The 14,443-nt window shown below is 41.1% G+C and overlaps 1 protein-coding gene across 4 annotated transcripts; it reads right to left on the bottom strand.

Moving 5' to 3' along the window:
• Nucleotides 1-4,612: 4,612 nt before the first annotated feature.
• Nucleotides 4,613-12,013, bottom strand: THAP1 (THAP domain containing 1). 4 transcript variants are annotated; one of them, XM_060001432.1, is made up of 3 exons: nucleotides 11,678-12,007; nucleotides 8,155-8,350; nucleotides 4,613-7,613 (listed from the first exon to the last, which is right to left on the bottom strand). In XM_060001432.1, exons 1-3 carry the CDS (start codon nucleotides 11,746-11,748, stop codon nucleotides 7,239-7,241), a joined length of 642 nt encoding a protein of 213 aa, XP_059857415.1. In that variant the 5' UTR covers nucleotides 11,749-12,007; the 3' UTR covers nucleotides 4,613-7,238. The 4 variants fall into 4 exon arrangements, 3 of the variants coding, with proteins under 3 accessions (XP_059857415.1, XP_059857414.1, XP_069396402.1); XM_060001431.1 differs by lacking the exon at nucleotides 11,678-12,007 and adding an exon at nucleotides 10,804-11,566; XM_069540301.1 differs by lacking the exon at nucleotides 8,155-8,350 and having other exon boundaries at nucleotides 7,283-7,613; nucleotides 11,678-12,013.
• Nucleotides 12,014-14,443: the final 2,430 nt, after the last annotated feature.

Genomic DNA, 14,443 nt, shown 5'->3' with positions numbered 1-14,443 from the left:
TATCTCATTATGGTTTCTGTTTCCATTTCTCTAATTATTGATGGCATTGAACATTTCCTTATATGTTTATTAGCTAACTGTGTTTCCACTTCTGTGAAATTCCTGTTCATATCTTTAGCAGGCAGCCAAACTGGCATTTAATTGTTGTTGATCAGTCTCCTAAAGTTTGTCCATTGTGTTGATTTTTTCATAGAACCAACTTTTGGCTTCTTTGATTTTCTTTATTGTTTTTCTATTCTCTCATTAATTTCCTCTTTAGTGTTTATTATTTCCTTCTTTCTGCCTGTTTTAGGTTCATTTTGATCTTTTGTCTTCCCAGTGTCTTAAAGTTAGGTTACTGATTTGAGCTCTTTCTTCTTTTTTAAAATATAGACTATAAATTTCCCTCTAAGCACTGTTTTAACTGCATCCCATAAGTTTTGGTATTTTGTGTGTTCATTTTTATCTATCTCAAAGTATTCTCTAATTTCTCTGGTGATTTCTCCTTTGATCCATTGGTTGTTTAAGAGTGTCTCATACTTTTCACATTCTTGTGAGTTTATCAAATTTATTTCCATTATTGATTTCTGATTTAATTCCACTGTGATCAGAGAAAACACACTGTACAATTTCAATACTTTAAAACTTCTTTAGACTTTTTAAAAGCCCAGCATATGATCTATCCTGGAAATGGTCTATGTGATTTAAAAAGAATATGTTTTCTACTGTAGTTGGGTACAGTGTTTTATAGATGTCTTCTAGGTCTAGTTAGTTTATATTGTTGTTAAAGTCTTCCATACTCTTGTTGATCTTTCTACTTAGTTCTATTAATTATTGAAGGTAGGTTATTAAAGTCTTCAATTATTAGCATTGAATTGATATTTCTCCTTAATTTCTATTAGTTTTAACTTCATGTATTTGGGGGCTCTGTTGTTAGATGCATATATGTTTATAATGGTTATATCTTCCTGATGGATTGACCCTTTTATCATTACGAAGTATTCCTCTATATTCAGTAATTTTTTTTTTCTTTTAAAGTCTATTTTGTCTGATGTCAGCAATGCCACTTCAGCTCTGTTTTGGTTACTCTTTGCCTGGTATGTCATTTCTACCCTTTTATTTTCAACCTTTTTTATATTTAATGTAAAATGTGTCTCCTATAGACAGCATATAGCTGGAGCTTCTTTTTCTTTTCTTTTTTTCTTTTTTTTTTGTGGTACGCGGGCCTCTCACTGCTGTGGCCTCTCCCGTTGCGGAGCACAGGCTCCGGACGCGCAGGCTCAGCGGCCATGGCTCACGGGCGCAGCCGCTCCACGGCATGTGGGATCTTCCCGGACCGGGGCACAAACCCGTGTCCCCTGCATTGGCAGGCGGACTCTCAACCACTGCGCCACCAGGGAAGCCCCCACTGCGCCACCAGGGAAGCCCTGGAGCTTATTTTTCTTATCCACTCTGATAATCTCTGCCTTTTGATTGGATTGTTTAATCCATTCACATTAAATGCTATTATTGATATAGCTGGATTTATGTCTAGCATTTTGCTTTTTGTTTTCTACACGTCTCATGTCTTATTTCTCTCTTGTCTCCTTCTGGGGCTCCCACCATGCATGTGCTGCTGTATTAATTGTTGTTTCAAAGGTCTCTTAGGCCTTGTTCACTTTTCTTTAATCATTTTTCTTTCTCTTCTTCAGACTTGATCATTTCAATTGTCCTAGCTTCATGTTTGCTGAATCTTTCTTTTGTCTGCTTAAGTCTGCCTTTGAACCCCTCTAGTGAATTTTTCATTTCCCTTATTGTACTTTTCAGCTACAGAGTTTATATCTGGTTTCTTTAAATGTTTTCTACCTATTGATATTTCCATTTTGCTCATACATAGTTTTCTTGATTTCTCCATATCTTCCTTTCTAGTTCTTGAGAATCTTTAAGACAGTTGTAAAGTCTTTGTCTAGTAGGTTTGGTTTCTTGTCTTTCTCAGGGACAGTTCCGTAGGTTTACTTTTTCCTTTGATTGGGCCATACTTGCCTATTTTTTGGAATGCTTTATGATTTTTTTGGACGTTTGGATCTAATGATGTGGTAACGAGATTCTACCTCCTCCTCAGGGTTTACTGGTTTTTCCTGGGTTTGGGGTTTTTCTGGTTTTGTTTTGTTTGTTTGTTATATTTTTATTGTTTTAGGCTGTCTCCTAAGGATCTGCCAAGGATCAACATGAAGTGTAAACTTAAGATCATCTCAGGCCTTTTCTGAGCCTGAGCCTTTCCCTGGGTATGCATGGTGACTTTCTGCTTTCCTCGTATGTGCAGTTGCTTTTGAGTGCCCTAGTCTTTAATGCCTGGTTCCGAAAATGGGAGAAAAAAATGAAGTGGGGAGGAGAAGGTGCCAGTTCTTTAAATCCTTTGAAGTCACTTTAGCCAGAGGCGGAGCAGCTTGCAGTAGTGAGGGGCATGTGCCGATGGCTGCCCACCTCTGTGTCTGTACCTTTGTGATCAGAAGGAGCAATCAGCAAACAGAACACAGACTTCTGATATTGGAGGAAAGGACCTGATTGCCCACCATGGCTCTCACAAGCTGTGTGCAAGGTCTCCTGCAACTCCTCCACTGCCTGCACGGGCTGGAGGTGTGAGATGGGTAGTTGTCACTAAGCTAAGAGCTGGAATTGACCAAAATTAACCACTGTTTACCATCCAAGCCTTCCCCTGCAAGTTACAGGCCTTTCATAGATTCTGGAGTTCCAATTACTTATATCAGATAGACTCTGCCAGTACTATTTTTGCTTTGGTTGGGAGACAGATTCTTGGTGCTTCCTACTCTACCATCTTCCCAGAAACCTCTTTCTTCACTTTCATTTTTGAAAGATAGTTTTGTAACATTACATAGTTACATAATTACATTCTTGGTTAACAGGTTTTTTCTTCAGCACTTTGTCATCCCACTGCTTCCTGGCCTTTATTTTTTCTAATGAGAATTTAGCTGTTAATTGTATTGGTGTTCCTTTGTATATAAATAGTCACTTTTCTCTTGCTGCTTTCTAATTTTTCTCTTTATCTTTGCTTTTGATCATTTTTACTATGACGTGTATGGGTGTGGATCTCTGTGTTTATCCTATTTGGTATTTGTTGAGCTTCCTGTGTGAGTAGCGTTTTTCCTCAAATTTGGGAAGTTTTCAGCCATTATTTCTTCAAATATTTTTTTCTGTTCCTCTCTCTGTCTCTTTCTCTCCCTCCCTTCCCCACTCCTTCCCTCCCTCCTCAGCTTCTCTCTCTCCTCTTCTTCTTCTTCTGGGACCCCCATCATGCATATATTGGTGTATCCAATGGTATACTATGTTTCTCTGATGCTTTATTCATTTTTCTTCATTCTTTTTTCTCATTATTCAGCTTGCATCATCTCTACTTACCTTCAAGTTCACTGATCTGCCAGTTCAAACCACTATCAAGTTTCTCTAGTGAATTTTTCATTTTGGTTATTGTACTTGAGATAGAGCCTCCATCCTATAGTGGGAGCTGAGTGGAGGGAGTCCTGACCTCTTGGCTGCACTCACCTGGAGTTTAGCCTTTGCAACACAAAGGTGGGGGGCCTGAGAAATACTGGCAGCCTCCCCTCGCTGAGAGATACATACTATAGCCCATGGTTGGGAACTGGGAGGAGAAGAAACATATATGCCACACAGTCTTAACTTTCTTATGAGATTTAGATGTTCCTGAATGTTCATCTGCTGTATGCCCTTAGGACAACATGCACAGATTTTAAATGTTTTTTTCTTTTTTTTCACCACCTACGGTAGTTACGGTGTGGAGGAGTTCAGAGCTTCTCATGTAGTCATTCCAGAAGCTGTTTACCTACTTATTGTTAATCCTGTACAGTTTGTCTCACCAAAAATAGTTTAAAACAATGAAAGTTTATTCATATCCCTTATGACGTTTAAAAAATGAAACTTTTATAATCTCTAAACCCAAACTATGAATTTGGAAAGAATAAAAATTCTGAAGATTTTGAGAGTTTTAAAAAATATGTATCATTCAGAAAAAAAATCTCAGTAAAACATCCAAGGTAAAAAAAAAAATGTATCCAGACATGGAATTGTAAGAGAATATTACTTTAAGCAAACTATTGTTATTTTAAGGCCAAATTTATAATTGCTTTTTTGCTTGTGTGTATATCAGTTTGCTTGGATATTTTTCTTTCACATCAAGGATTGCATTTTAATACACAACTATATAAAACCATAATGTCCAGGAACACCGGTTACCATCAGCCAAGAGCAATGCTCTTCACTCACTGCTTATCCAATTCACAGGGTCCCCAATATCAGGAAGAGTAATAACCAAAGAAGCAAATCTGTTCTCTTTTTCCTTTAAATGCTATTCATAGTTGGCTGTCTTCTTAAAATTCTGGAGCACAGCTGGAGTTTTCTTTTTATAGATCACATGGACTTTTAGATATGTCACTTATGACTGACTTTATAAAAGCCATAGGTTGTGGGTATGTGTATGTGTGCATAATTTTTTAAATAACTAAAGATGATCAGAGAATATTACTTCAATCTAAAAACAAAAAACCCGCATCAAGTGAAACTTTCAACTGCCTTCACCATTATGGTTATACTTCTAAGAAAGGGATTACACAAATTATAGTTAAAAGAAAAAATCTCCTCATGTATTTGAATTTCCAAGCAAAAATTTTTGCTAATAACTTTAGACACCAATGTTTCTTTACTGTAATGACAGAATTATTTTTAGTACACATAACAGGTACACAACTAATAAACATTTAGATTATTTTACAAAATTTTGAAACTTCTTTAATTTGGAATTTGATAGTTCAAACTATGCAGTAGTTTAAAGCAAAGTTTATAGTTGCATTATAAACAAGTATTTTAAAAACTGGTAACAAATTCTACTCTATTCCAGAAACCCATTTTAAAGAATCTAAACAGAATTGCTTAAATGTAAATGGCATACAGAGAACAGATGTCCAGTTGTCAGGAGTATTTCACAAAGGGATTCTGCAGGGTTTGGAGATTCAGCAAGTGTTCAGATCCATTCTAATTCTAAAATTCTACAGTTTTCCTAGCAGTTCTATTAAGAAACAGTTATTTCTTCTATTATTGCCAAATTATATCATTCATAGATGGAAACTTTAGGATGTCACTATCGGTGCTTAGAATAAATGTCATCTTTTATACTATGGTGAAACTCACAAGGGTCTCCTCCCCACTTGTTCCAGACTGAGACCTTGTCCCTGCTGTTTCAGACTAAGTTTCACTATGATTGAAGAGGACCTATTTTAGCCTAAATGTTCTCCTTCTCTTGGCAATATCATAAACGATACAATAGACAAAATGAATTTTAACAAAATGAATTTTTAAAACATTTCAACAAGTGTTCCTTTCATATTCAGAAATAAACGCCTGTACCTCAAACTCCCTATGTTAAACATAATAAATGATTTAAATGCAAACAGTTGGTATACATGCTGCTTGCTCAGTTCTCTCCAAATAGGGATTTATGTCTCATGAAAAAAAAGTAGCTTCAGGTTAAATCATAATGCTAAGACACTAAGTAATTATGATGATCTCTTTTACAATTCAGTGTTGGATTCTTGGTTCTGAAGACATGGACGCACACACACACAGATTTTTTTTACGTAGATGAAAATTTAGATTTAAGATATACACTTTGCAAAATATTTACCCACATATTCTCCAGGAATCGTTAAGAGAGATGAAATGTAAAAACAACTACTTAGAGATTTTGAGGCTTCTAAAAACAATGATGAGACTCACGAATAACTAGAAAAAAATCCTGATTCCTTAGAGTTAGTTCTAAGTGTTATCAGACGATATAATTTCAAGTAATCATAATTTTCTATTTTTGAAATACTGGTTCATAAAAAATTGAATCTCCATGAATCAAAGTAGTGGCATGGCAGTGAATTACACTGAAAATCAGGTCTACAAAAGACACTCTTGGACATCATCACTGAGTATCTTTAATACAGCCTTCAAAGGTCTGTGCAGCACTTTGAAATATGAAATAATTACAGTTGGAGCAGTTACTCTAAATCTCAGTAGGTAATTCCTACAGCAGTACTTGTTTACTCAGAACTGTTTTCATTTCAAATATATGTAAACTTTCTCACAAAGTCAGAACACAACTCACAGTTTGAACAGAAACCTCAGTATTTGAGTCTCGGCATTAAGTAAAATAAACATTACCTAGCAGGATGCTTTCGAATGCAAATCACTCCTTAAGGTAAATGGGATGTAATTTCTAACTTGTGGTAAAAGTGAAGAAATCGTTTTTTATGTGAAGGCTTGACCAAAATCAATTAGTCAAGTGCAAGATTTTCACCTTATGGAACAAGTCAAACTCTACCCACACAACACATCTGGCAGAGATCTGGATGCAGGTACACCTACAGTTGGGGACTGGATGTCCCTTAGCTCGGCGCAGTGAGAGAAAAAGGCAAGCCGTGGATCAGCCCCCATTGGTCATTGGTCATTACCTCACTGATAACAATGCCTACTTTGCTTACTGGAGAGTGTATCTTGCAGTGGAGACACACTTCTAATTCTAGAATGCCAGACAGTGGGGGGAAAAGAAGGGTCCACTTTTTAAAAATCCATTCTTTAAAGTCTTTTAACCATTTTGATTAGGTATGGAATGACTCATTTTCTGCTCTAAAGACAACCAATCTTTTTTTTTTTAAGTATTGACTTGCCAATTTATCTTTGATAAATGATTAAGAAAGATAAATGAATCTGCTGACTTTACAAATAAGAATATGTGAATAAGAATATACATATATATATATATTCTGAGAAGTTATTGTCCCATGCTTCTGATTTAAAATGTGACTAAGTTCTCTCTCTCTAAATGAATAAAGTGTTCATTTAAAATTTTAAACTTTAAACTTAAATCATCCTTACTGCACTGTTATCATTCTCTTTACTTTTTATTTTCATATCATCTCTATAAATACTCAAATTAAGAAACAAAAATCCCCAATCTTGAAACCAACTTACAATGAAGTTAGTTTATAACTTTTAAAATATTTTGTTAAAATGTAAAAACCCTGAAATTACAAACAAAACATTTATAATTTTACAGTATATATCTAATTTATTCTTTTAAAAAAATATTCTGAATTGTTTTTATACAAGTGACCAAGTGTAGTTTTTTTCAAATGAAACTCCTCTACAGGCTAGAAGAGGGTAGGTGGTATTGCCCCGCTGAACACCAACACAAATTTCACTCTTCATGCTGGGACTTCAACTATTTCAAAATAGTCATTTGGTAGAATCACATAACCCCTCTCGGAGACGTCGTCTTTCTCCTTCTGGAAGTGCACGACCTCCTTTAGCTTCTCCAGCTGCCGCTCCTGTCTTCTGCACCGCTGCTGTGCGGTCTTGAGCTTCTTTCTGAGCTTCTCTACTTGCTGTTCGAGCTGGTGAATCCTCTTCCTCTGGTGCATGGTGTCCTCCACAGTGTAGTTGTGGTCACAGAAAACGGAGAGGTTATCAGGGGTCTGAAGAGGAGGCATGAGTAACCCGATAGCAGCATCAACCTGGGAAACCGGGGGTGTTGACGGAGGTCGGGGAAGCTGTTCTTGGGGCTCTGGAAGATCTTCCTTCTAAAACAAAGATGCAGAGCACGTTTCAGTTTCATGACGAAACAGTTCACAAGAACTCATCTGTGGAATTTAAGAATACTAGACTCATTTCTGTCTCCTCGGTATAGAAACATTCTAAAATGAGAAAACAGTTCAAGTTTTAATTGTACTTTTCTTTCTGAAGTAGAAATGGGATGCAAGTAACACAGAATGATTATTAAGATTTAATTAAATATTAAGCACTTAAAACTGAGGGGAAAAATACTTTGAAACTGAACTATCACTGACAAGGAAAAATCAAAACTTATCAACATGTAAGTAGGACTACAGAGTGATCTCAAAGTAAGTTATGAAGCTAGACTGAGTTTCTTAGTGTGAGGATATTTAACTTTAATAAACTGCACTTTGTATTTTTTAAAAGTATTTCACTGTGAACAGTGGTTATTTACAAGTGATGGGTTCCAGGCAACATTTATTTTCTTAACACTACTCTGGATTTTCCACAGTGAACACATTAATTTTATAAACAGAAAACCACCCAATATTTTAAAACACTTATTACCTTGTCACGTGGTTCAGTACAAAGAAATATTGTGGGGACAGCATCCTCTTTCAGTAACTTGTTGTTGCACTCCCTCTTAAAGCAGTCCGGAGTAAAGTGTTCTGAGCAAATGCTGCTGTACTTGGTGGGCTTAAAGTTTTTCCTTCTGACAGCTGCCTCCCATTTTTTACAAAGACTGGGTCGAGTAAGAGGAAACCTAAGAAGACGACATAATTCAGTTTTCCAACCTTATTTAAAAAAAAAAAGGCACACCCAGACTTTCCTGCTTAGAAAAGAACTAGCTTACATCGGTGTTAACACACCAAGGAGGCATTTGATTAAAACACCAGCCCTGCCAATCTTTTTTTTTTTTTGACAGTGTTTAGTTGTGTCCTTATTACCTTAGTTTGTTGAGAATGTACTTGTTTTGACATAGAAAACAGACTTGTGGTTGCCAAGGGTGGGAGAGGGGGAGGTTTGGAGTGGGAGTTGGGGATTAGCAGATTCGAACTATTACATATAGAGAATGGATAAACAACAAGGGCCTACTGTATAGCACAGGGAACTATATTCAATATCCGGAGATAAACCATAATGGAAAAGAATACGAAAAAGAATGTATACATATGCATAACTGAATCACTTTGCTGAACAGCAGAAATTAACACATTATAAATCAACTAGACTTGAATCAAGTAAATTTTTTAAAAATGTACTTCTTTTAAAATCCCATAACTAAAGTGACCACCACTAATGTGGAATATAAGTCATCCCTCCCAGCATGGTATCTTTGTTCTTCTTAAAAAGCAATATTTCTTACAGGAATCTGATTGATCACATAACAGCTATAAGAATGTCAGATACAATGACATATACAATCTAAACAGGACAGGCTGATTAAGAATTTACATTATAAAAAAATATTCTTATTAAAAGGTAGCCATGTGGATAGATGCACGCAGGTGGCAGAGTTAAGTGATGGGAGGCTGGGGTCGAGGCCCACATGCAGCGATATTGTAAATAACCTTCACTAACAGATACAGGGATTCCACACACATCTAAATACACAAGGGTAAATCGTATAGGTCCGCTATCTGTTTATCTCAGTTTTTAATGCTTAACTTTTATACTGAAGACACTAAAAGTTTCAGGTGAAAATACATGCTATAGAGTGAATTTGTATTAATTATTTTTTCACCAGTGATTTTCTGCGTATTATAAAACAAAATTGCACATTTATAACTATGTACTGAGAAAAAGAAGCTTTTGATTCTCAGAATCAGTATGACAAATATGAATTAATCAAATTAGTTAAATCATAGTGAGAAAGAAATAGAGAAAAGTATTCATTTCGAATTACCTCTTAATCAACTGAAATATGTCCATTAGGCCCAGATAAAGGGAGCTAGGAAGAGCTTAAACTTATTGTGATTTTACTCTTCCAGGTCAAGGATTTAGTGAGCTGGGGGGATTGGAAAGAAGCCAAAAAAGGGTGCTTTGCATCTGTGTTCCACAGTTCCTCTTCCAAGTGAGGTACGCCTGAGCCTGACTCTGCTGTGATCAGGAAGCTCTAACCCACCGTTGCGGCAGTCCCTTTTCTTTGCCCAGCATAGCTGTTCCCACTGCCATCAGGTAGAAAGTGAGAAAAGGACTCCTAGAAGGTTCCTGCTGGAAGTGCCTCTAGAAGTACAAACATGGTAGCAATCACTGATAAAACTCAGCACTCAGGGCCTCCAGACTCAAGGACTACAATGCAGGTTCTTTCTGAGGTCAAGATCTTTCCCATTTACTTCCCCAAACTGTTCTTTTAGATAAGGGCTTAGAGGCAGGTTAGCCCTTCTTTCGATTTAACAGCCAGCAGAAACTCAGTATTTCTGATGTGTGAATGTCATCCTTAACCAGTCTGCAGTGCCAGTGAAGGGTCTTCCCTATGTTTAGATTCCCTCTGCCATATCATTAGAAACGGGGAGGTGGGAACTGAATGCCTTTGATCACATCACCATCTCCAGACCTACTCCTTCACTTTGGAAGTCCTGGAGGTCAATTCATCAGCTTTCAGAAATTCTGATAAATCAAGAGGTAATAGAAGGACATACTGAACCGAATCCTGGAAGTGTTAAGTGTTCTATCCCCTTCTTGGAAGGGGAAACATCAATACTCAAGATCTCTTTAAAGGGACTTGCTTGGTGACACAGTGGATAAGAAGAATCCGCCTGCCAATGAGGGGGACACGGGTTAGAGCCCTGGTCCGGGAAGATCCCACATGCTGCGGAGCAACTAAGCCCGTGAGCCACAACTACTGAGCCCCCGCGCCAGGCTCCGCAACAAGAGAAGCCACCGCAATGAGAAGTCCACGCATGGCAACGAAGAGCAGCACCCGCTTGCCGCAACTAGAGAAAGCCCGTGTGCAGCAACAAAGCCCCAACGCGGCCAAAAATAAAAAATTATTTTAATTAAAATCTTAAAAAAAAAAGTTCTCTCTATGCTCTAGACACTCTTATTTCTGTTCCTCTCATATTCTATCAAACCTATAAAATGCGCCCACATTCCCTGTTAAAAAGGTCCCCACCCCCAAACTGAATATTTGCTTTTGCTTTTGTAATTACTTAGCTATAAATAATTTGTATGATTTACCACTAACTCTCATTTCTTTAGCTATTATCCACTTACAGTCGTAAGTTACGGCCACATTTTCTTAACGTAGTAAAACTTGTGAACACTGAATTTGGCTGAATGAAAATGGCACCGTGCAGACATCGAACGATCACTATCATTCCGTTCTGCGGTTTTCTTCTCAAGAGAAGACCGTCCCTCCTCGGACTCCGGCCGCGGCACCTCCCGGATGAAGCAGCCCCGAGGGCGGTGGGCCGCGTTCCCTCCGAGAGTGCTCTTCCCCACGCACGATACCCTGCTACTGCCCACGCTGCCGCTGTGCGCGAAACACAGCTCTTCATCTTGGCAGTACCTGAACCCTTCTGGGAAACTCACTGGTCCTTGAACGTGGGGTCCTAGAAACTGGGAACAAAACATCCTCCCGGACGCCTGGCCAAGTCAGTCCTAACGGCTGCGACGCTGGACCGCCCCACGCCCCCTCCAGCAGGGAGGGAAACGCGGGCCTTCTCCGTCGCTGCTGCTGCTTCAGCCTCCCTTCTAAAGACTCATTACCACCTGCCTACTCCGCGACCCGGGTGATGAAACCAGCTGCCTCCGGGTCTGGAGACCTCACGACCCGCCGGGTCTCCAGGCATCGCCCTTGGGCCCCGAACCTGCCACCCCGAGCGGCGGGCGAACCTAAGCGCGAGGACAGGCCGGCGCGGCCACGCGCGCCGAGAACGCCACCCGGGGCGGGGCGCCGGCGGCTACTCCTGGGACGAGCCCACCGCTCCTGGCCCGGAGCGCCGACGGCGCCCACCCCTAGCTCCGCCCCTCGCCCCGCCCCTCTCACAGGTCTCGCGCGGACACGCGCCTGGCTCCGCCCCCGAGCGCGGCCGCGCGCCCCCGGCCCCACTAGGGGCCGAGCCCACGAGGCGCGCAGAGTACTTACTTGTGGAAAGAAACGGGCTTATCCTTGTCGTATCGGTTCTTGCAGCCGTAGGCGGAACAGGACTGCACCATCCTCCCGGTCCTCAGTTACTTAACTTCTGCCGCCCCAGCAGGCAGTTGAGGCTGCTATCGATGTCGCCGCGCTCGGCTTTGACACCTTCGCTCCTTCTGTAGTTTTGGTCAGCAGTTAGAGTGATGAGAGCCTTATTCGGAGTGACTCATGTGCTCGTTTTGTTGTTTGCATTAGCAGAAGGACCACAGCCATCGCCCGTCTCCCATCTCCAAAATGGCGGAGGCAGCTTCAACCTCACCTCTCGCGATGAGTTCGTCCTACTGTCTCTGATTAGCCCTGAGGTCAGAGGTAACGTTCCCTGGGACGCAGGCCATTGGCTGAGGCCCGGCGTGTCGCGAGGCGAGCTCGGCCTTGCGCAAGTGGGCGGGGCCTCCGAGCTTCCGGAAGGAAGAAGGAACTGCCTGGGGGGAGGGGAGGGGGAGTGGGCGGGAGCCCAGGGCCGGTTCCGACCACACGGTGCTTCGCTGGGTTACTTATCCCGGACGGTGTAGGGTGGAGAGCTAGGCGGTCTTTTGGGTCCGCTGGGCTAAAGTAGGGCAGGTGTAAACCTGAGGGCGTTGGGCAGTTGCGCTCTTTTCTCTGAAAGCGCGGCCACAGATGGCGTGATTCCTAGAACTAGGTGGACGACTCCTCTCCCAGCCCGCTGGCCTCCATCGCCTTACCTGCCTCTTCAGGTATCGCGAGGCTCTGAGGAGCCCAGGCCCCGGCGCCTAGCAGCGAGGGCGGACGCCCGCACGCAGCCGGCGGGCCGAGGCTGTTGGCTGCTGTAGCGATCTCAGTTAGCCCGTCCCCAGGTGCTGCGTCGGGAATCGCCGACAGCTGACGCGCCTTTCAGTCGGAGGGAGGTTTTGCCTCTTCCGTGGGTGCCGGTAGTCTCGTGGCTCGTGATGAAGTGAGCAAGACTAGTATAGCCCCCGTGTTCATAGCGCTTATGTTCTACTGAGGGGAAGGCGTACAATAAAAAATATAAAAGAATCGCACTGTGCGAAGATGCCCGAATACGTTAGAACGCTGGAAGGGTGAATGAGGGCGGAGGAGAGGTCACTGCCTACTGTCTGAGAAGGGGGCCGTTGAATCTGAGAACCAGAGGAAGGGAAAAACATGTAGCGGTGTAAAGAAGGAAGGTGGGCAGGCTGGGGAGAGCGTTCCTGGCCCAAGGAATGTGTGCTACGACCCTGAGGCAGGAAGGAGTTTTGGCTTTTCTGGGAGCTGAATGGAGGCTGTGTGGTCGAGCCCATGAGCCAGGGAAGGAGGGCATGAAGTGAGGCTGAAGAGCAGCAAGTTGTTGGTCTGGATGTTAGCGCAGTGGGAAGCCGCTCAGCCATTTAAACATTTTGAAAAAGTCATTCTGGCTGTTAGTGAGCCGACCAACTAAGGGGCTGTTTCGGGCAAGCAAGAGGTTGACAGCTTTGGACTGAGGTGGTGGCAGCAGAGACACGTGTAAGGGGCAGAAGCACCAGAGCTTGCTGATGGATGGAAACGAGAATGAGGAGGAAAAGGATCAAGATATCGGGGTGACTTGAGCGTGCGTTTCTGGCTGGAGCAACTTAAGATAAATGGACGGTGGTGCCTTTTACTGAGATGCTGATGGCCTTAAAAAAAAAAAATTAAAAAAAAAACTATGTCCCCCAACAGGATAGAGGCCTGGGAGGGGAGGGAGTGATTCCGGAAGCTTTGGGGTTGTAGGACTGAGGAATGTCAGACGTGAAAGAAAGTATAAATAGTTCTGAGGTTGGGAATGCAGGCTACTAAAGAAGCGTGGAAGCTCCCCAGCCAGTCCAGGGTGCCCTTTTGAGGCTTGTGATCCAGTCATTTCAGTCGTTTGGTTGGATTTCCCTCAGCCAAGTTCTGTTCTCCCCTCCCCTTCTGTCTTCTAGCTATCCATAATTTGGAAATGAAATAAACATTTTTATTATTTGTTGACTATCATCCTAATGTTTCCTTACTTGAAAATGGTAAATTTACTGGTAAGGTGAATTGAATGTAATTAAAATATATATATTACTGAACTGAACTAAAGGTTGTATTTTTCTTTGTAAAAAAACAGTCCCCCGAACTAAATTTTCACAGTGTGGTCTGCAAATCAATTTATTTGCTTAATAGAAAAATAATTTTCAGTACCTCTAAACTAACCTGCACCCATCATTGGCTTCTCCTTTGCCCATTTCTTAACATTTCCTAAGGCTGGAATAACTGTTCCTTACTTGTCAAGGAGTGACTTCAAGGAAGCATTTTTACTTTTCAAAGATGATTGTCTGCTTTTTAAAAATGTTGATGGAAGCAACCCAAACGTCCATTAATAGTTGAGTAAGTTGTGGTACAGTCATACAGTGGAATACTATATAGCAATTAAAATAAAGCAGTCCCACAACCTGGATGATTCTTAACAAACATAATGTTGAAGAAGTCAGACACAAAAGAAATACACTATATGATTCTGTTTTTTGTAGAGTGAAAAAACAAAAGTAGGTAAAACTAAAGTCAGAAGAGGCTACTTTTGGGGAGAGAGGCAATGAAGGGGGGCTTATGGGATGGTGGTGGTAATGCATCTTTTGACCAAAGTGATGGTTAAACAGTGTGTTCACTTTATGATAATTCATCATCTGACCTCTATAAGATGTTTGGTATTTGTTCTACTTTAATCAAATAGCTTATTAAGCAAACAAGGGCCACACAAGATAGGCAAAACTGCCA

This window comes from Delphinus delphis, chromosome 21 (genome assembly GCF_949987515.2).
Source record: "Delphinus delphis chromosome 21, mDelDel1.2, whole genome shotgun sequence".
Taxonomy (NCBI): Eukaryota; Metazoa; Chordata; class Mammalia; order Artiodactyla; family Delphinidae; genus Delphinus; species Delphinus delphis.
This window is presented reverse-complemented; position numbering and strand designations above follow the sequence as displayed.